Below are 21,825 nucleotides of genomic sequence, written 5' to 3'. Positions count from 1 at the left end.
TATTTGTTTGTAAACATTAATTTCCAAACTGTCCGCGGGTTCTCCACATTTTCTCTTTTTCGCCGGTCAAATACGGATAGTTCCGGTTCTAAGCATGGTTAACAAAGCAGAAACTACCAATGATCGAGATGGCAACGATAAGAAGCGCAGAAAAACATCGGTCAACGAAACAACCTCACCGGTTAAATTGTCCAAGGAGGATTTGTACGCGGTAAGTATTTTTTTTAATTTTTTTTTACCAACACCTTTCCAAATCTCAAAACATTTTTCACTCCTTTGTAGAATACAATTGCATTTGAGGAACGCGAAGCGTCCAAACGAGCCCCGGAAAAGGATGCGCAACTGTTCCACAGTACGTGTGACGAGTTGCGAGCGCTGTTCGACGATATAGCCGCACTGAAGAAGGAAAACTCGGAAGAATCACGCGCCAAGATTGCCGAAAAGCGCGTCGAAGGTTCGCTGGCTTTCATCACCTTGAAAAAGCTAAACCGACTAGACAAGGTGCGCATTCGTGATGGTAAAGAAGCGCTACACAAGGAAAAGCTACGCGTGGACAGCAATCGGCTTCAGTTGCAGAACTTACTTTACGAGGCGGATCATTTACGCAAAGAGGTGCAACGTTGCTATCTGTTCAAAAGTCAGGACGAGGAAATCGAACTGGTACCGGAGACAGAATTTTATGATAAGGCTCCCGAGTCCATTTCACGTCCGGAAAAAACCAAACAAGATGAACACGCCCGGCGAATTGCTCGCTTGGAATGGGAATTGCAACAGCGCAAAGAACTGGATGCACTTTGCAAGGAACTACAGGGTTCCAAGGCTAAAGTGGCCGAAGATATCATTTCCAAAACGGAACGACTGGAATCGTTGGCTCCGAGGTTGAAAGATTTATTGGCTGCCACCAGGCCACTGCAGGATGCTTTAGATATGCCAATCGAAAAGGGATGGGAAATACAGAAAACAGTCCGTTTGCTGGTTCAGCCTCTGTACGTTCTGTATGCTAATGTCAGCGCTTATGGCGAAGCTTGTGGTAAGCTTTGGTTTTTTTTTGTTTGTTACCTACAATCAACAATTTTGAACTTTTTTTTCCACAGACCCTCTAGTATCAACGACTGTACAAGGTGACGAAGAGGAAGCCCGTCAAGTCGAGATAACTGGAAATTTGAACTGCGAATCCGATGACGAAGCGTCAGAAAACGGTGAGCGCGAGTCCCGGGGAAGTTACAACCGTCGTAAGGCTGCCAAACAGCAGGACCCCTTGAGACAGAAGCGCAAAGCTCTGGTCAAACCTCATCCTTTGAGCGTTGTTATTACTATTAAAAGCAAGGAAGGCAAAGAGTCACTTGCATTGACGTTCCAGTATCTACCGAATGCCGGTTTTGTAACGGTCAAATGTTCGCTGGTAGATTTTCAAGTTTCTGGCGTGGCTGCCGGGGATGTAATGTCTCACGAGAATATTCTTAATGCCCTGTTCTCGGAGGACAATGGCGATGGTAGTCCAAATCCGAAAACAAAATTCCAACTACAGGAATACGGTATAACCATGGATAAATTTTACTCGATGATGAACGATAAGGATCTTGGAAAGCCTTACAAATGGGCTCAAGAAATGTGCGGAATAGAGTTCGTCAATTCAGGAGAAAAGTTCATCACTTCTAGTGACAAATGGCAGATAACCATACCAGCTACAATTAAAGCGATCCGTGCAAGATGGGAAGCTCGCTTGAGACTCTATCAACAAGTTCACGAACTCGAAACCGGAATCGTGGACACATCCATCAATACTGAGCACAACAATCCGATTCGCATTTCAAGCACCCTGGTTCAGTGGACGGCTCTTTCCCATGCAGAATATTGTGCTTCAAATGTCACTAAGAAATTCCTTGATCAAAATTTGGCTGGTCGTAATGATTTGTACTTCCGGGCAATCGTCACCCGTGGTTCGGCAAAACTAGAGTGTTACATCTGCGTTCCCTGCAGCTTCCCCGAGAGCACTCCTCTTTGGTCGCTGTCGCTGAACTGGAACGGGAAACATTCCGCTGCGGATAATGCATCCGTTAGGGTAAGTGAACTAACAATTTTCCCCACCCAAAACTAAAAAAATAATTAAAAATCTTCCCATTTCAAGGACATGGAATACTGGACGAATAGTTTGGAGGCACCGAAGCACCCAAAAACTATCCTTTCCTGGCAGCTAAAGCGTGCCATGTCGTGTTTGGATATTTTCCTGGAAACCGAAGGACCCTTCTACACGCCGGCAGAGTTCACCCAGGACAAGACGTATCTGAAATCGTTCCGGGGACGTCCCCGTTATAGGCCGCTTCGTATCGCTTCCAATGGGAGCAGTTCCGTGTTTACCCAGATTTGAAGTATGAAAAGTGAGGAATTGGGTTTTCACATGATTTAGAAAATTAAGAAAGGTGATTCAAATATATTTGTTTGACCAATTAAGTGTTTTGATTCTTTATTTATTCTATCAAGTGAGAAACTTACTTAAAATATGAATATTACAAAGTTTTTATGAACACACCAAGGGAGAACGAGGAATCTTTTCCTTTCATTTTTCATTATGACTTAGCGATTTTTTTTCAACGCCCGAAATAAGCAAATAAAATAGCTCCTCGCGAAAAGGTTACACTTGAGTACCACGTACATATTACCGCAAACTGAACAATGATAGAATGCCAATCGTCAATTCGCATAATTTTAGAACAATTCGAATTTGCGACCCAACAGGTGTGTCGAAAACCTCTCTACAGCCCAAACGAGCGCAAGGCCTTCTTTCTAAGTTTGGAAGTAACGTTTTTCAGTACGACTTACGGTTTTTCTGGCATATGAAATAATGAGTGGATTTGAATTGCCTTCTTTTGATTCAGGAGTATGTCGTAGTCTTTCAAAATATCCATTACCGTTTTCAGTTATCGATCATGTTCTTCTATGTCTGATCCGTAAATCAGAATGCCGTCAATGTAATTCACAGCATGTTCACATCTTGAAGGTACTTGTTCCAGGATTCTCTGGAACATTTCTGGCGCGCAAGATATTCCAAACATGAGCCGTTTATATCGGAAGGTTCCTCTGTGAGTTCTAAAAGTAGTGATTTGATAGTAGTGATGATTCATGTAGTTCAACTTGGTGAAAAGCATCTTTGATGTCAAGTCTGCTAAAGACTTGAGCTGTCTTTAACCGATGTCTTCAAACGTTGGCATGAGATGCGATTGACGTTTGCAGTTGCAGAGTAGCCCTGAGCCAATAATAAAATAAAGAAATAAGCTGTCAATTTTAATTTTTAATGACTAAAGATTTGGCTGGTAAATGGTGGATAATGTGCAACACTAGACCCCATAGTGGTCATATCACCTCTTATTCACAACTCCTATCTCTACCTCCTCGTGGTGCCGGCTGGGATGCGAGTAACCTAAGCGGAGATCGGGTACCCAACCCCGGTGGATGCTTTGGTCGCATGCAGACTGAGAAGGTGGGCGCACGCGTCTGTTCTCCAGGTCAGGGGCGGCTCAAACAGCGTCTGTCTCGCAGCGAGCGACTGAATTTATGGAATGCGGCTCCCGCCAGCTAAGTCCAAGATGGCAGCCCCATCGCGGTATGAGGACTTTAGAATAACAACCTACTGTTCCCGACGCTAAAACGAAGAGCTGTTTGTAGAATTTTGTGGCAACAACAACATGGTGATCGGTGGATCGCTCTTCCCCCATCGAGCAGCACATAAGGTCACTTGGGTATCCCGAGATGGCCGAACAGAAAATCTAATTGACCGCATCAGCCGAAAATGAAGGAGGAGCCTTATGGATGTTCGCAACAAACGAAGCGCAGACATTGCATCTGACCATCACCTCGTCCTTGGCGAAATACGACTGAGAGTTGCGCGTGTCCAACGGTGCGAGGAGAAAGTCGGGTGTCGATACGACGTCCGCCTGTTGGAGAATCCAGAGGTGAAAAGGGCATACTCTGAACAGCTAGAATCCCGAGCCTCGGAGCTGCCGACAGACGGAACAGTCGAAGAACAGTGGTGTGGAATCAAGAATGCCTTTATCACGAAGAGCCATGGTACTCGGTAAAGTTTGTGGAAGAAGAAGTGAATGGATGTCGGATGAAACTTGGAGGATGGTCGATGATCGGAGAAAGGCGAAAGTCGGAATTGAGCAGGCATGTACCGGGTCAGTCAAAGCAGCCGCCCGCTTACGATATGCGGAGCTGGAAAATGCAGTTAAACGAGCTTATAGACGAGACAAGAGAGCCTGGACAAACTCCCTAGCCGAAGAGGGAGAAACAGCCGCCGCCAATGGAGATATTCGATTACGTTATGACATTTTTCGCCGCCTCAGTGGTGCAAGGACTAATGCAAGAATGCCGCTGAAAGACCGAGCAGGTCAGTTATTGACCGATCCAACAGATCAGCTCAAACGATGGACTGAGCACTTCGAAAAACTTTTCCGTGTTACGAATAGCAATGGCCAACAGAACCCGCAGCTCGAAGCGCCAACAGTAAGCCGCATAAATGGCGTTAACTCGGAAGCGCCCTCACTGGCTGAAATAGAAGCGGCAATCAAAAACATGAAATCCAACAAAGCGCCTGGGATCGATTGCATCTCTGCTGAAAGCCGACCCTGCCCTGTCAGCACAAATGTTGCACCGTCTTTTCGCTGACATCTGGGATACTGCAACATTCCCGGCCGACTAGATGCAGGGTATCCTCGTAAAGGTCCCGAAAAAGGAGACCTGACAGAGTGCGGTAACTGGCGAGGCATAACGTTGATCTGTACAATCCTCAAAGTACTCTACAAAGTGATCCTGAACAGGATCTAGGAGAAACTCGACGCTACACTCCGACGGCAACAAGCTGGATTCCGATCCAGACGATCATGTGTGGACCACATCACAACACTACGAATCATACTGGAACAAATCAACGAATTTCAGGACTCTCTTCTGCTGTTGTTCGTTGATTTCGAAAAAGCATTCGACCGACTTAACCATGAAAACATCTGGGCGGCTCTAAGGCGACGAGGAGTACCAGAGAAACTAGTCCATCTCAACGAACTACAGTACGAGGCATTTTCGTGCAAGGTCTTGCACGACGGTGTCTTGTTCGAACCAATCGCGGTAACTGCTGGAGTGAGACAAGGATGTATCTTATCACCGCTACTTTTTCTAATCGTAATGGATGAGATTCTGACTGAATCGATTGACTGTGCATCGAACCGAGGATTGCCGTGGAATCCTTCAACAATGGAGCAACTGAACTACCTTGACCTGGCTGACGATATTGTTTTGCTCGCCCAAACACAACCAGATATGCAGAGCAAACTCGACGACCTTACCGAAAGTTCCAAGGCAGCAGGTCTTAAAGTCAATGTCGGAAAGACCAAGTCGATGGAAATCAACACAGGAAATCCCTCCAGTTTCATGGTAACTGGGCAACAAGTTGAGAAAGTGGAGTGCTTCCAGTATCTTGGTAGCCAGATAACGCCAGATGGTGGTACCAGGAAAGACATCGAAACCTGGATCAGAAAGGCCTGTTTTTCATTTGCGAGTCTCTGAAACATCTGGCGGTCACGCCAGATCTCTCTACGAACGAAAGTCCGAATCTTTGACTCAAACGTCAAATCCGTATTGCTGTACGGTGCACACTTGGTGCACATATGCGGTGACGACGCGAAAACTGTAAGTATTTGTAAACCACCTCATCTGGATCTCGAATGAGGAACTACATCGCCGGTGTCATCAAAGGCCGCTAGAAATCGAGATTCGGGAACGTAAGTGGAGTTGGATTGGGCACACGCTGCGAAAAGATGAAAACGAGATTTGCAGAGAGGCGCTAGATTGGAATCCAGAAGGACATCGAAGAAGAGGCAGACCCGGAAACTCGTGGCGGCGAAGCCTAGCCGCTGAAATCCGAACTGTCGACGAGAATCTTGACTGGGACCAGGTGAAGACGCTGGCTCCGGATCGTCAACAGTGGAGGTCTTTTACCTATGCACCGGAGGATCGGCGCGGGATCATTAAGTAAGTAAGTAAGTAAGTAAAGATTTAAAGAAGAAGGAAAAGGCGTTCTTCAATAAACTGTTCGTTAAGCTGGGCCCAGTGAAAAAATCACTGTTGAGTACCGTGTATACATTATTGCCCGATATGCTGAAGATGCTCCCGAATTTGGCGACCTTTGTAGTCGTCGTCGAAACTTAGAGGGAGGGCATGCATTGACACGTATAGATAGACGGTATCTAACAATGCTCATCGCGAACCGGTTTAGAATGACCCTATCATTGTCGGAGGACTTTCGTGCACTCTACACCGAATTCGATCCTACGGATGAATCTACAAACGTGAGACTTTATCTTCTGCGTAGTGCATCTCGGGGATATCTCGTGTGTGGAAGAAAATCTCCAACGACGGGAGATATCAGAGTAGTGTCACTCAACTACGAGTGAAACTGCGGAGATATATTCGAAGTTGACGAAGAGCGTTCTCGTTGAACATTCCGGTTTCTAGGGCCAATTACACTGTGATTCAGCTCAAGTTGCCCCGTTTCCATGTAAGTCTTTTTTATATAGAATTGGAATATTTGTTAATCTAAACATCTTATCAGACTAGGAAGGAACTATTTGTAAGTAACCGAATTTGTTTTTGTTGTACCTCAATTTTAAATAAAAATGCCTTTGCAGTTGAGTCCTGTCGAGGACGGACTACAGAAAAACCCAAACAAGCTCAAAAATAACCTGCGGAATGAGTGCTACGGATTCCAATCAACATAACCTGCAAATTTCATCCCAGCATAATTGCATAGGATGCACGCAGCCGGATGAAATCCAGGATATGGTGGCATGTGACGAGTGCTCCCAGTGGTGGCATTATAATTGCGCCGGAGTAAATGCCTCTATTGCCGACAAATCGTTCCGTTGCGCCCAATGTACCGGAAAATCCAGGAAAACGAATACTTCTTCGTTCCATACAATGCGATCCACTTCCTCAAAACATTCAACATCTTCGCTGGCCCGGCTCCGGTTGCAACAGCTGGAGGAGCAAAAACAGTTGGAAGATAGATTGAGGAAAGAAAAAGCAGAACAAGCCGAAAAAGATCGCTTCTATCTGGCGGAAAAGCACCAACTACAATTGGAATTGCTGGGCGAAGAATCTCAAGCAGGAAGCGAACGTAGTTTCGAGTCACGGGAGCAGCTGACCGAAAAGTGGATCCAAAGTCAGGACATCGGTAATGAAAACCTGTTGGCTTCATCCACTCCTGTAGCGGCCCCGGTACATACTGGTGCGGTGCCGAAAATCTTACAGCTGCCAGCGATAGAGGAGGAATATTGTAGACCGGAAGATTCACGAATAGTCCAAGGAAGGCGACCAGAGGCAGCAACTAACAAGAAAGGCAGCATAGGTTACGCTAAACTTCCCCCAGCAGTACTGGGCACAAGGGAGTCTAGTTTTTCCCGGAATTGTTGGCCAAATTCTGATGTTCAGCGTCGATCGTCGCATCCATTCAGTATGACAGTGGATCAAAATCCCCGGCCGAGATTTTCTTATGCAGAACTATCAGAGCCGGTAGATGTTTCCGGAGGTTCGTGGTGTCGAGAAAATAATCCCCCTCCAAATTCTCCACCTCTGCTCAACAATCAACTCGTTCAGCAGCAGCCTGTACTGCTCAATGCCCAGCAACTCGCAGCAAGGCACGTCGTATCCCGGGATTTACCCAGATTTTCGGGTGATCCATTAGAATGGCCGGTGTTCCTTAGCACTTTCGAATCGACCACGGCCATGTGCGGAATTCAACCAGACGAGAACCTGGTTCGCCTTCAAAAGTGCCTGGTAGGAAGTGCGAGAGAAAAAGTTCTGAACCTGCTCACAATTCCATCAGCGGTTCCAGAAATTATTGCTACCCTCAGGGAAGAGTGTGGCCGACCCGATCAATTGATACATTGTATGCTGTCTAAAATTCGCCGTGGCAGTCTGCCAAATGCAAACAAATTAGAAACTCTCGTTAGTTTCGGACGTGAAGTGAGGAATTTGGTGACGTACATTGAAGCCGCTCGTTTACAGTCCCACCTGACTAATCCGGAGCTCCTTTCCGAACTGGTGTTTAAATTGCCTCCAAGTTTACGCCTTGAGTGGGGAAAACTCCTAGAAAACGTTCCGGAGCCGTCGCTAAGGGATTTCTGCAATTATGTGTCATCGCTCAGAACCGCTGCATGCAAAGTCACTCCACCAGCTGACCTCGCAATGGATGGTCAAATTCGAAGAGGAACCCGCAAAGAAAAAGAAACAGGCTTTCTCAATACTCATCAGGAGGTTTTCTCGAAAACGGAGAACACTTTGCCGAAGCAGAAAGGAGATCCCAGACCCTGTTTAGCGTGCGATAGGAAGGGCCACAGGGTCCGCGACTGCGAGAGATTCAAGAAATCTTCGTTGAATGATCGTCTGAAAGTAGTGCAGGAGAAACAACTGTGTCGACGATGCTTGGCACCACACGGCAAGTGGCCGTGTCGAACAAGACAACCCTGCGGTGTGGACGGTTGTCAGGAAATGCACCATATGTTGCTCCATTGTAAGCCATCGCCATCCACCTCGTATGGTGCATCCGGAATTGTAACAACACATCGACACAAACAAAATTCCACGCTTTTCAAAATCATACCGGTTATGCTACATGGGAACGGCAAGTCTTTATTGGTCCACGCATTTCTCGATGATGGGTCCGACTTGACTCTCATCGAAAGCAAAGTCGCCGATGAACTGGGCCTAGACGGAGTAGAAAGACCTCTATGCATAGAGTGGACAGGTAGCGTATCACGGAATGAAGATTCTTCTCGTGTCGTGCAGCTGACGATATCCAAGCCGAAAAGTGAAGAAAGACATGCCCTGACGAACGTGCGCACCGTTCCTGATTTGGGATTGCCGAAGCAGTCGTTGAACTACAAAAAAATGGCAAAAGATTTCCCCCATCTTCGTGGTTTACCGATTTGCAGCTATACCGATGTTACTCCTAAAATATTAATTGGAGTCGACCATGCAAGGCTGAAGTTAACGCTAAACAGAAGAGAGCGAAGTGCTGGTGAACCCGTAGCAACAAAGACGAGATTAGGCTGGGTTATCTTCGGTGGACAGAGTGCTACGAATAATCTCGCCCGAACCATGGTCCACACATGCAAGTGCAACAAAGACGACGAATTGCACGATCTTGCCAGAGGGAACCTAGCAGCCGCACCTAGTATGCGCATTGCCGAACATGCTCCGCCAGAAACCAGCGAAGATCAACGTGCCCGAAGAGTCATGCAAGAGACTACAAAGCGGACTCCGTCCGGGAAGTACGGAAAAACGGAAAGATGTTCCGCTCAATATGCGAAGAATCTGAACGCCTCCGAACATCGTGACCGTTATCCAGAAGCAGCAGCCGCCATCGTAGAAGGCACGTATGTTGACGACTTTCTCGATAGCAGAGATTCAGCGAGAGAAGCTGTCGAAATTGCGCAAGAAGTGGCCACGATAAATGGTGCAGCTGGCTTCCAAATCCCGACGTGGCAATCGAATTCCATCGAAGTTCTTCGAGAGATCAGCAACGAAAGCGAAAACTCCACGAAACGTTTTTCTGTGGATAGAATGACAGCAACGGATCGAGTTCTTGGGATGGTTTGGCGGCCAAGCCCAGACGTCTTCGTATTTGAAAATGTATTTCGTGATGATCTTCAGACACTGCTAACCGGACACATCATTCCCACCAAACGTCAAGTTCTTCAGGTGGTAATGAGCCTTTTCGACCCCCTGGGAATAATCGCAGCCTTCACCATCCACGGAAAAATCCTCATGCAGGATATATGGAGGTCAGGTGTGAATTGGGACGAGTCTATCCGGTTGACGGATTTCGAAAACTGGAAGCGCTGGATAGGAGTGCTTCCCGATTTAGAGAAGGTGACGATTCCAAGATGTTATTTCCCGAACTACGATCCTATTAGCTATGATTCTCTGCAACTGCACATCTTCACAGATGCAAGCGAGACAGCTTACGCTAGCGTAGCATTTTTTAGAATAGTCGATCGAGGATCACCGAGATGCTGTCTAGTAGCTTCGAAGGCGAAAGTTACCTCACTTCGACCACAGTCGATTCCTCGGAACGAGTTGAATGGTGCAGTCATTGGAGCGCGACTAATGGAGTCCATTGTCGACAGTCACCGGTTGAAGATATGCAAGCGATATTTTTGGACCGATTCATCCGTCGTGATTTCGTGGCTTCATGCCGACCCACGAAAGTACCGGCAGTATGTAGGATTCAGAGTCGGTGAGATCTTATCGAAAACTCAAGTCGACGAGTGGCGCTGGATAGCTTCAAAACTGAACGTTGCGGATGCTGCGACAAAGTGGGAATCCGAATGGCCGTCACCATATTTGTTTCATTTTTACCATCGCTGTCGAACCAAAAATAGAACTGAGAGTACCATAACATTAGTGCCGCTGGACTCTCCGAATGATCCTGTACTTACTCCTAATTGTTTCCTGCTTATGACATCGAGTGGTTCCTGTGCACCGAAGGTGGAAATTGGTTCGACGAGTAACCTGAAAGCTAATTGGAGAACGATGGAAGAAATTTTAAATCAATTTTGGAAACGCTGGATCGAGGGCTATCTACCAACAATAGCAAGGCGGACCAAATGGTACCATGATGTTCGACCGTTGCAGGAAGGAGACCTTGTTGTAATCGTGGACGAGACCGTGAGGAACGGATGGTTACGAGGGCGTGTAAGCCGTTCTTATCCAGGATCTGATGGGCAGGTTGGGAGAGTAGACATGGAAACTGGCTCAGGTGTATTACAGCGAGGAGTTGCCAAGGTAGCACTGTTAGATCTAGATGTGACAGGTAAAACCTACTAGCGTAAGGTGTTACGGGCGGGGGTGTTGCGTGGGATTATAGCCCACAGATTGGGTTTCCAGTTTGAGCGTGTAGGAAAAAAGCGGTAAACGTCAGACGAAGAATAACGTATTTTTATTGGATTTCTGGATCTCGTCACAACGTGTTTTGCAAACGTTTACTAAGTTCCAAGTGCTTTAGCTTTTCGCGAATTTGTAGTGGATAATATTAGGTTTCTGATATCTCCAAGTAAGTTTAAGCTTTTTATATAATCGCCTTCAGTACTAATTGAAAGGTTTTCCTAAATCTAGCGATTTGTCGCTCGAAGTTGACGAAGAGCGTTCTCGTTGAACATTCCGGTTTCTAGGGCCAATTACACTGTGATTCAGCTCAAGTTGCCCCGTTTCCATGTAAGTCTTTTTTATATAGAATTGGAATATTTGTTAATCTAAACATCTTATCAGACGCTAGGCAATCTGTATCCGGAACGCCGGAACGTAGCACTCGAGTACAGACGAGTTAAGAAAGGGAACTATTTGTAAGTAACCGAATTTGTTTTTGTTGTACCTCAATTTTAAATAAAAATGCCTTTGCAGTTGAGTCCTGTCGAGGACGGACTACAGAAAAACCCAAACAACGGGCAAAAGCACGGGAGAGGTCGGACCTTTACTCGCTTAGAGAAAAGGTCGTAGAGTATTCGTTGAGGGAGTGAATTCGTTTATGAGTACTGCTAAGCGTGAACGTGTTTTTTTTTAAATTTTCTTCAGTAATGCTGTTAAACCCTACGTATACGCCGGTTTACCATGAGTCGAACCGTTGAGTCCCTTGAATCAGAGTAGAAAATTGGAGTGATCTATTTACCACGTCATAAACTAATAGAAAAATACCACCTGGTGTACCGTTAGGTAGTCCACTAGGACCGCTACCTATTTTTAGTAGCCAAAACTGATATTTTTGACGTTTGCAATTATCAATTCCAGCAGCGCGTTTAGTTAAAAAATATGTCCACATAACTCCTTGTTCACCGTTATTATAACAGGATTTTCAAAACGAAAAATTGGGTTTACTTCAAATTAACACCCAACAACGGTCAAACCATTGCTTATCTAAAAATGTTCTGTCTCCCAACCTCGCTTATCATTGCGATTGATAAGACACACTGTGACAGTGTGGATACCAAACACAGCGAACCAGGGTTACAAAATCAAGCACCTGGCCGGAGTCGGTTAGTTTCATTCGGTACTCGACTCGGGAAAGGTGCAGTTCGTGTGAGGTCTTCGATATAACATATAATGATCTAATAGCTTAAGTTAACAGGGGATTGATTTTGTCAAGTGGCTGATATATTGTGGTTCCGGGAAAAAGGGACAAATACGGAAAACATGACTCGATCGGCTATAAGCTACGGGGTACTGGCGATTTTGTGCGTTTTTGGCGGCAATGTTCAGGCTCAGATTGTCGGTAAGTTTCGGATCACATTGGGCGGGGTTCCTGAAGAATAATTAAAACGGTAACGGCAAAGATCAGGTGCTATTTGCGAAAACCATGTGATAAGATAAATCTGCGTAGAGTGGTAGCAAATGTTTGAAATCCTTAAGTGAGTGCCATAAGAGCTTAGTCATGCTTCCTGAAAAGTTTAAACCCAAGGAAAAAATGGCATAATAACGGTCAAAAACCGATGGTTCCAATGAAATATTGCAGTCAGGCAAACATAATATTATCTTATCATCGATAAGCACGCCGATGGTAATTGGCTCGATCGTATCAGAGTTTAAATATGAAGCTGAAAACTGCCAAACACATGGAAATGGTAAGAAGGTTCGGTGAAAAAAGGGTGTTAAAAAGTCGTTGAAAAGATAAAAAATCGGGTTCAACGGATTTATCACTGTAGCATTAAATCAAACGTCGAGATTGTATGACGGTTGCTTGCGAAGCCATCGTTGAACATGTGCCAAAAGGTTTCGAGCAATACCAACATAAAGTGTGAAAAACGTGCGTATTCAAACATTCTAAGAAATGACGTGATATACGACACTTAATTTGAAATAGTTATTGAAATTGTTAATCAATTTTAGTAAAAATTCAATACAAAAGTTTGATTGTATGGCTATTTTAAGTGATGGCGTTATACCTCTTAGAAAATCTTTTACATTTCAAATTCATGAACAATAGTTTTTTACACTTGGAAAAAATCAGGATAACCCAGCTCTTTGAATGTGTCAATGGATTAATCACTTTTAAACCCTGAGTCACCTTCAAGTTGACTTAAGCAATTCTGAATCAAAGCTTTTAATATTAAAAACTGTTAGAAGGAAAAAAAAATTTGTTCCAATTTTTCTTCTTCATTTATTTTCAAACTATATTTTAAAATTTAAGTACCCACTTGAAAGTATTCAAAATCTTTAAATATGTACTATACGATTTTTGAATCTTGATTTTGCATCATTATCCTGACTTTTGATTCTGAATCCTAAATGTGAGTTATGGAAATCCGAGTCTGAATGCCAAATTTCAATTTCTTCTAGAATCTAAACCTTTGAAACTGTACTGAAACTAACATCAAATCCGAACTCAATCCTGAACTTGATTCATCAATCTGATTCTTAATTTCGAAAGCTAAATCTGAATCCTGAATTCTACATATAAATCTGAATCTTAATTCTGAATCTGAATTCTGAATTCTGAATCTGAATTCTGAATCTGAATTCTGAATCTGAATTCTGAATCTGAATTCTGAATCTGAATTCTGAATCTGAATTCTGAATCTGAATTCTGAATCTGAATTCTGAATCTGAATTCTGAATCTGAATTCTGAATCTGAATTCTGAATCTGAATTCTGAATCTGAATTCTGAATCTGAATTCTGAATCTGAATTCTGAATCTGAATTCTGAATCTGAATTCTGAATCTGAATTCTGAATCTGAATTCTGAATCTGAATTCTGAATCTGAATTCTGAATCTGGATTCTGAATCTGAATTCTGAATCTGAATTCTGAATCTGAATTCTGAATCTGAATTCTGAATCTGAATTCTGAATCTGAATTCTGAATCTGAATTCTGAATCTGAATTCTGAATCTGAATTCTGAATCTGAATTCTGAATCTGAATTCTGAATCTGAATTCTGAATCTGAATTCTGAATCTGAATTCTGAATCTGAATTCTGAATCTGAATTCTGAATCTGAATTCTGAATCTGAATTCTGAATCTGAATTCTGAATCTGAATTCTGAATCTGAATTTTGAATCTGAATTCTGAATCTGAATTCTGAATCTGAATTCTGAATCTGAATTCTGAATCTGAATTCTGAATCTGAATTCTGAATCTGAATTCTGAATCTGAATTCTGAATCTGAATTCTGAATCTGAATTCTGAATCTGAATTCTGAATCTGAATTCTGAATCTGAATTCTGAATCTGAATTCTGAATCTGAATTCTGAATCTGAATTCTGAATCTGAATTCTGAATCTGAATTCTGAATCTGAATTCTGAATCTGAATTCTGAATCTGAATTCTGAATCTGAATTCTGAATCTGAATTCTGAATCTGAATTCTGAATCTGAATTCTGAATCTGAATTCTGAATCTGAATTCTGAATCTGAATTCTGAATCTGAATTCTGAATCTGAATTCTGAATCTGAATTCTGAATCTGAATTCTGAATCTGAATTCTGAATCTGAATTCTGAATCTGAATTCTGAATCTGAATTCTGAATCTGAATTCTGAATCTGAATTCTGAATCTGAATTCTGAATCTGAATTCTGAATCTGAATTCTGAATTCTGAATCTGAATTCTGAATCTGAATTCTGAATCTGAATTCTGAATCTGAATTCTGAATCTGAATTCTGAATCTGAATTCTGAATCTGAATTCTGAATCTGAATTCTGAATCTGAATTCTGAATCTGAATTCTGAATCTGAATTCTGAATCTGAATTCTGAATCTGAATTCTGATTCTGAATTTTGAAACTTCTTTCATAAAATTTGGAAAATAGAAAATCAATCCGATGTTAAATGACTTAACGACTTGCTCCAAATCACACATCGCTGTTTGAATGTTTAAAGTTTAAAGGACATAAAAATAACAAAATTTATAAAAAAAGAAATTCAATAAATTATGATAAATATGAAAAACAACACAGAAATTATAACTTTTTTTCAGAAAAACTACAAAAGGGAAAGCTAAAAATGACACCAATGAAAAAATGACAAAAAATATAAAAAAAAATAAAAAAAATTCTATGTACAAAATTTATTATAATTAATATAATTAACAAAATGACAAAAACGAAAAAATGGAAAAAAAATGATAGTTACGACATAGAAAAACAAATAAAAAAACCGGATAAAAAAGGGGAGAAAATACCAAAATGATATCCAAAAAAAAGCTGACAAAATAAATAACTGAATGGACCAGTTTTTTTGCAACTTCAGTCATTCCTGTGACGTTTGACCTAAATTATTTTTGTATTTTTTTTTGTTTTGTCATTTGAGAAATGCTTATCATTTTTATCAGTTTTTGTCATGTTTGATTTTGTTTTCATTAATTGTTTATTGTTCAACTGAACTGTTTCTGCCTAAGCCTTCAGGAAAAATTGAAAATTGAGTTCCAAATGCTTTACAAAAACAATAAAGGTTTGAAGCAAGCTGGTGTGAGTAATTTTAGAAGCCAACTTGAAAATACTTCATACCAAAGCCCTAAGTTTCCTGAAAATCGTCCCAGATTGTACCTGGATTGACTTCTTGAAAATGTTAAAAGATACAGTATTGAAATTTTGCCACAAGGCGAATCATTGTATTTTTCAGAAATTTATAATGTGAATCATTCATATCTTTTTTTTTGTTTGTTTATGGGTTTACGAGCGCCTGGCTGACCCGGAAAGGAAAAACAGAACGGGGGACAGAAGAGGAAAATTTTAAATGAGAGTAGAATAGCTTAGAAAAGGATAGCGGCAACAGAGCCCGAGGGTTCTGAAGCACCAGTTTAGGGAAGCGTTAAGATAGTGCTCGACGGACTAGGACGGTTGGTGGGCCCCATATGAACTTCGAGTTAACCCAACCTTCAATTCAACCGAGCAATAGCAGTATGGTATCAAATAATATGATATCATATGCTAACGCCTCGATATCATTGTCAGAAGGGTTCACTATCTTACCGTAGTTGAATTTTCCCTACCTGTCATCTACCTTACTCGTTTCCATAAATTTGGATTCTTCCTAGTTTGATTTAGAAATAATCATAGATTTGCTAAGTAAAAGATATATTCAAGTGATTGATTCTACGCGACTACACGGTTATTCGATAACTCAATTAGGATATCATAAAAACAGAATCTAGAAAAGGTGTCTCTTAAACTCATCAACAATGAACTGTAAGCTTAAATAGCAATAGCTTTATTTATATCGTCAACTTATCAACGGTACAGGAAAATAACAGTGCTGTTCCTTAAAACCTTGTCACTAATTGTGGTCAACTACTCAAACAAACTTTTATACTCAATCTACACGATAGGGGTTCAATTCAAATAAACCGTGTGCCTGTTTTTAAATGCCCGAAATAAATTATCTAAACTATCTACTCATTCTTGCTTATCGAAATCATATTTTCTATTTTAAACTTCGATTTATGAATTTCAATCCTAACCGAAAAATGTATAGATCTACCAAAAGTAAATAAATAAATCAAAACAAATGTCGAAAGTTTATTACAAACTGAAATATCATATTTGTCAAAACAGCATTCCCGTCCAATGAGCCCCTAGTTCTTGTAAAATGCTTGATTTAAGAATAAGCCAACGAAATTCATAAACCGCAAATGCACACTTTCTAGAGCATTGGGGAGGCGAATACCATTACCTAACCTATCAATACTTGAAACATCCTAATTCTATGAAACTAAACTAGCTAACTACCTTACCAAACAGATTATGCCCTATTGAAAAGTATCACTTTATGACGGCAAAATGTGATATTTTCACTACAAAATTTTCCCATTGTTCAACGGAAGGGAGGGCAAGTGTTTCAACTCCCATTCATCTTATCAGCATGGATCATGAAAAATTTGGACACCATTGAACCTACCGCTAATTTAATTTAAATAAAGGTGTCCATCACGCCTTCTAATTTGAGTCATATTATGATCCAAGCTTGACAAGATGTGTGCAACGACCCTCTCAGGACAATGATAGTAAACCATCATTATCACAAGCATGCACACCGCCGCCGTTACCCATGGGAACCCAGGGTACGGAATGTGAATCATTCATATCAGTATGAATGATCAGCTTTTCAGAATTGATTTGAAAAGGCCACTACGGACGGTTTTAAATGTGTTAATCCGAATCAAGATTTTTTTGTTTTCAATTCACAAAATATTTTAATTGAGAATATTGGTCTTCGTTGGTTGTTTATACAAAATGTTTATAATTTTCGATATAGAATTTGTTTAGTGAAGTTTATTCTCATGAATAACTCAACTTCCTCTTCGAAGCTCCCTTTTTTTAAACACCAACGTTTAGGTTGAACACACGCGTACTCTCTTTCGATAAAACCCCTATTCAGGAATAATAGAACACAATGAAATATTGCACAGAGAAACATATTTCGGGTAAAGCGACTCTGATGTTCGGATTTACAATTCCCTCTAGTTTCGGTCTGAGTGTACCTACCGGCTAGATAAGATAAAGTATCGAACTGATAACTCTCGCTTCCATGGAAGTGTGGTAAAGCATCATTATATCATAAGTCGAAGGTATATATGCGCTATGCACTAAATAGCTCCATTCAATTTGTTTTGCAGATAAAATTTGTGCAACCAGTAGATTCTCCGAACAGTGCCTTCAACTACAGCGTGGATCGTCCCAAGTAGAATGTGTCACAGTTCAAGACAGGTACCATCGCTATTTATGACGCCTGTTGACTCAGGGGTGGTTTGAAAAGAATTTAACAATGACTGATTGAACAAACTTCCTTTTTCTGGTTTTGCAATGTTTAGCATCGAGTGTGCTCAACGGATTCGTAATGGAACGGCCGACCTGGGAATTTTCAGTGCCGAGAGTATGCTCCAGGTAGCTTCGCTAAACTGGGATGGACTTACGGTGATTAAGGAGTTGAGACACGTGGAACGACAACGTGATCTGGTCGACTATCGCTCGGTAGTTGTGGTTTCCGCTCAACATCAGGGTGGATTAGATGGTTTGAGAGGTAAAAAATTCTGCCATCCTGGCCTGCACTATGGACGGCAGCAACGATGGAGCGAACGATTCCTGAAACATTTTGAGCGACTCGTTGTACCGACTGAGTGTTCGGACTTGACCAGTGCTGCTGAAATCGAAGCGGCTGGACTTTCGCAGTACTTTGAATCGGCCTGTCGACCCGGCAGATGGTCCCATGTACCATCGGAAGATAAAGAATTGAGTAATTCACATTGAGTTACTATTTTGGACCTCTTAATCTAATTGTTTTTCTCCTCTAGAATCCAAATACCCAAATCTCTGCGCTTTGTGCCAAAATACTGCGGAGTGTTCGTACGATTTGACCAATCCTTCAAGTCATGGCGCAGCGTTAAACTGCCTTCGATCTGGTGGTGATGTGACCTATGTGTCTCAACAAGACGCCGTATCTTACTTCAACGAACGCAGTGACATCGCTTCGAACTACGGATTTCTTTGCCCCAACGGAACAGTACAACCGGTTCTTGGCAACATTGCTCCTTGTTCGTGGTTGACCCAGCCATGGCCTGTAATCATTTCAACCTCAGCTCGTGCTGTTGATATATCTTTGCGTATTGAGCGTTGGGTGCGTCCCTCTAGCACAAACAATTGGGAACTTGTTATTCAAGAAATCCTCGGACATGATAGTAGAATAGTTTCACCCGTTGATTCTATTCAAAGCCCCTTGGATCACTTACGTCCAAACAGGGCTCTACCCATTGCCACAGATTTGTGCCAAACTACCGCTCGCTGGTGTACAACATCCCTGGAGGAAAATGAAAAATGTAAAGTACTTCGGGCAGCTGCTCTAACCTCAGGAATAACTCCACTGATCGAATGTCCCGATCCAACTACGAGCCGAATGGCTTGTTTGAACGAAATCTCTTCCAATCGTGCCGATTTTACTGGCATCGATTCCAACTACGGTTACCTAGCAAGACAGTAAGCAATAAACTCTCCGAACTATCCGTCAAAACCTAGACTAACATTTTGAAATTTTCAGTCCCTTTAATCTGACCGCTGCTATGTTCCAGGAAACGGAGAAGGAAAAGTACTCTTCGGTAGTTGTTCTAGTTCGCGATAATAGTCGTTTCACCCGATTCGAAAATCTGCGAGACGCCAAGGCATGCATTCCGGAATTTGGAGGAATAGGTAATCATTAAAACTTATTGTCACACTTCTAACTTCTAACCGTTAATTCTCTTCTTTCATGCGACAGCATCGATCGCCTTCATCAACGTTGGAAAAAGTCGAGGTATCTTCGACCGGCAGGCATGCAACTACGGTCAACTGTTGGGAGACTTCTTCAGCGATACCTGTGCGCCCGGATCGCGAGACGATTTGCACGACCCACATGGTGAAAATGCCGAATCGTTGTGTTCCCTCTGCTTTGCTGCCATTAAGCCAGCAAGCGATCCGATCGACGAAACTCCGATCGAAGGAGATGAATCGATCGAACTTCACTCGAGTCTGACGGACCAAGAAGTACAGGGAGCGGAGGCTACCATCAGCAGGAACACGAATTGTGCAGCTGCTGATTCAAATCCCTTCTACGGTACACGAGGGGCGTTGAGATGTCTACAGAACAGAGGTGAAGTGGCAATTGTGGAAGGCCAAAACTTACAGCAACACGCACAAATGTTGGGAATGAACCCGTTAGAGTACAGAATCTTATGCAGAAACGGGACATTGGCTGCTTTTCCAGGTTTCGAGGTAGACGAAGAATGCTACTTGACTACTATCGTAGACGGTGAAATTGTTACTCGCCGCCAGTCGTCTAAAACGACTGGAATAGTTCATGCGTTGAGTGCACTCGACTTCTATCTACAGAGCGATCCTGACTTTAGAATGTACAATATTTTTGGAGGTGTCAAAAATTTACTGTTCGAGGACTCGGCCTTGGGACTGGTGTCGCCGCAACATCCTGAGCTTGGGCATGCCGTGCAAAACTATATTCGACTGTTTGAGAATATCGAAGATTGTACAAGCAGTGCAATCGGCACCACTACTCCAGATCCCGGAGATGGTGCCGCCATGATGAGTATAAACATTTTCATGACTTGCCTGTTCGCTTTGTACAACGCTATCCGAAGCTAGGGTGGTTTCGTATCAGAATTCTTTAAAATTAGTTCATCTTGTGTAGCATTCATCTAACAAACAGTTCAGTTATTTTTACGATAAGTTCAGGTCGAAATAAAAAATTTAGAGGTTTAATACGTTTTCTTGTTTTAACGAATTTGAACGGATTCCAGCAAAAAAAGGTCAGAGGTTTTTGTTCCGTTTAATCGTTTTCTTGAAATAACGACCATAAAATGTACTTTACCGATGGATCACTTATAGAGGAAACAACAGGTTTTGGAGTGTTCAACGAAATATCTAGCACCTTTTACAGTCTCCAGTCACCATGCTCTGTATATGTAGCGGAGTTAGCAGCTATTCACTGGGCTTTGGACAGTGTCGCTTCACGGCCAGTTGGACACTACTATATTGTTACGGATAGTCTGAGCTCTGTTGAAGCAATCCATTCGATAAAACCGGGAATGCAATCGCCGTACTTCCTCGAGAAGATACGGAATTATTTGAGTGCTTTATCAAAACGTCGCTTTACCATCACCTTTGTTTGGATTCCCTCGCATTGCTCGATAGTGGGCAATGTGAAGGCAGACTCTCAGGTGGAGGCGATGGAAGGCGACATGTATCAACGTGAAATCGTCTTCAACGAATTTTACTATTTGGTTCGAAGAAACTCTCTTGTCAACTGGCAGCGCAAATGGGAGGAGGAAGAGTTTGGTCGGTGGCTGCACTTTATAATCCCGAAGGTAAGTCCTAAACCATGGTTTAATAGATTGAACTTGAGTCGGGATTTTATTCGTATATTTTCCCGTCTCATGTCCAATCATTATTCCTTAGACGCGATACTCTATCGTTTTGATATTGCTGGCAGCAATTTGTGTGGTTGCGGCCAAGGTTACCACGACATCGAGCATATTTATTGTTTGGTCGTGCGAGGTCCATCTTGTCGCTAGAACGAATTTTATAGACTCCCTTAGGGCCCGAGGAAAACCACCCTATGTTCCAGTGAGAGATGTGCTGGCTTTGATAGACTTGGACTACATGTTCGAAATATACCTTTTCCTAAAAGCTATAGATCTTCGCCTATAATTCTTTTTATTTTCGTATTTCCCTATCTATTTTCATTTCTGTTCTAATAAAAAGTGACTAGATATAAGCACACAATTGTAAACAAACAAAACGATTTTGGCTCCTTGAAGCCTACAGGTATGAGCCGTTTCAAATAAAAATGTTACAAAAAAAAAAACTACCATAAATTCTCATTAGGAACTGTATTCTTAGGCACAGCGAGCGAACTGCGTCTCTCCAATTTGCTACTTAGAGTTCATGTGTAGTTGAGTTGCGTTTTGTAGGTTATAGTTTTCTGTGGTTATAGGTCGTACTTGTACTTCGGGTCTTCACGGCAACCCTCATGAACAAAGCCAGCGACCTCTACTCGAGGCCTCACCTCTCCTCTATTGATTCATGTTTGACCTTTCCTTGTCATGACCTAAGGAGTCCTTCGAGTGCCAATCGAGTACAGCTGATCCTAGACTCACGCCTGTCACAACTCATGCTTCATGACTTTACGCAACGAAACGATATATCGTTATCGATATGTATACATCGAAAACTGACACCTGCTGCATTCTGTTGTGTAGTGAGCCTACTTGGTTGAACGATTTAACTGAATCAAAGCAATCGA

The 21,825-nt window shown here is 42.3% G+C and overlaps 2 protein-coding genes across 2 annotated transcripts; both read left to right on the top strand.

Annotated features, from left to right (window-relative positions):
* The first annotated feature begins 7 nt into the window (after nucleotides 1-7).
* LOC129744902 (THO complex subunit 5 homolog) lies at nucleotides 8-2,451 on the top strand. The gene is made up of 4 exons (XM_055737659.1): nucleotides 8-211; nucleotides 283-1,030; nucleotides 1,095-2,062; nucleotides 2,129-2,451. Exons 1-4 carry the CDS (start codon nucleotides 95-97, stop codon nucleotides 2,366-2,368), a joined length of 2,073 nt encoding a protein of 690 aa, XP_055593634.1. The 5' UTR covers nucleotides 8-94; the 3' UTR covers nucleotides 2,369-2,451.
* Nucleotides 2,452-12,079: 9,628 nt separating this feature from the next.
* LOC129744899 (transferrin-like) lies at nucleotides 12,080-20,282 on the top strand. Its single transcript, XM_055737654.1, has 6 exons — nucleotides 12,080-12,319; nucleotides 17,657-17,747; nucleotides 17,852-18,273; nucleotides 18,332-19,010; nucleotides 19,072-19,220; nucleotides 19,288-20,282. The coding sequence occupies exons 1-6, from the start codon at nucleotides 12,241-12,243 to the stop codon at nucleotides 20,163-20,165; spliced, it is 2,298 nt and encodes a 765-aa protein (XP_055593629.1). The 5' UTR covers nucleotides 12,080-12,240; the 3' UTR covers nucleotides 20,166-20,282.
* Nucleotides 20,283-21,825: the final 1,543 nt, after the last annotated feature.

Source organism: Uranotaenia lowii, chromosome 2 (assembly GCF_029784155.1).
Source record: "Uranotaenia lowii strain MFRU-FL chromosome 2, ASM2978415v1, whole genome shotgun sequence".
Lineage (NCBI taxonomy): Eukaryota > Metazoa > Arthropoda > Insecta > Diptera > Culicidae > Uranotaenia > Uranotaenia lowii.
Note: the sequence above shows the minus strand (reverse complement) of the source record. Positions and strands in the feature narration are given on the sequence as shown.

Coding starts and splice junctions, on each gene's coding strand:
- LOC129744902 (XM_055737659.1), top strand. CDS start 95: ATGGTTAACAAAGCAGAAACTACCAATGATCGAGATGGCAACGATAAG. Junction 1,031..1,094: donor CGCTTATGGCGAAGCTTGTG/GTAAGCTTTGGT, acceptor TTTTTTCCACAG/ACCCTCTAGTATCAACGACT. Junction 2,063..2,128: donor CGGATAATGCATCCGTTAGG/GTAAGTGAACTA, acceptor TCCCATTTCAAG/GACATGGAATACTGGACGAA.
- LOC129744899 (XM_055737654.1), top strand. CDS start 12,241: ATGACTCGATCGGCTATAAGCTACGGGGTACTGGCGATTTTGTGCGTT. Junction 12,320..17,656: donor TGTTCAGGCTCAGATTGTCG/GTAAGTTTCGGA, acceptor TTTGTTTTGCAG/ATAAAATTTGTGCAACCAGT. Junction 18,274..18,331: donor ATCGGAAGATAAAGAATTGA/GTAATTCACATT, acceptor TTTCTCCTCTAG/AATCCAAATACCCAAATCTC.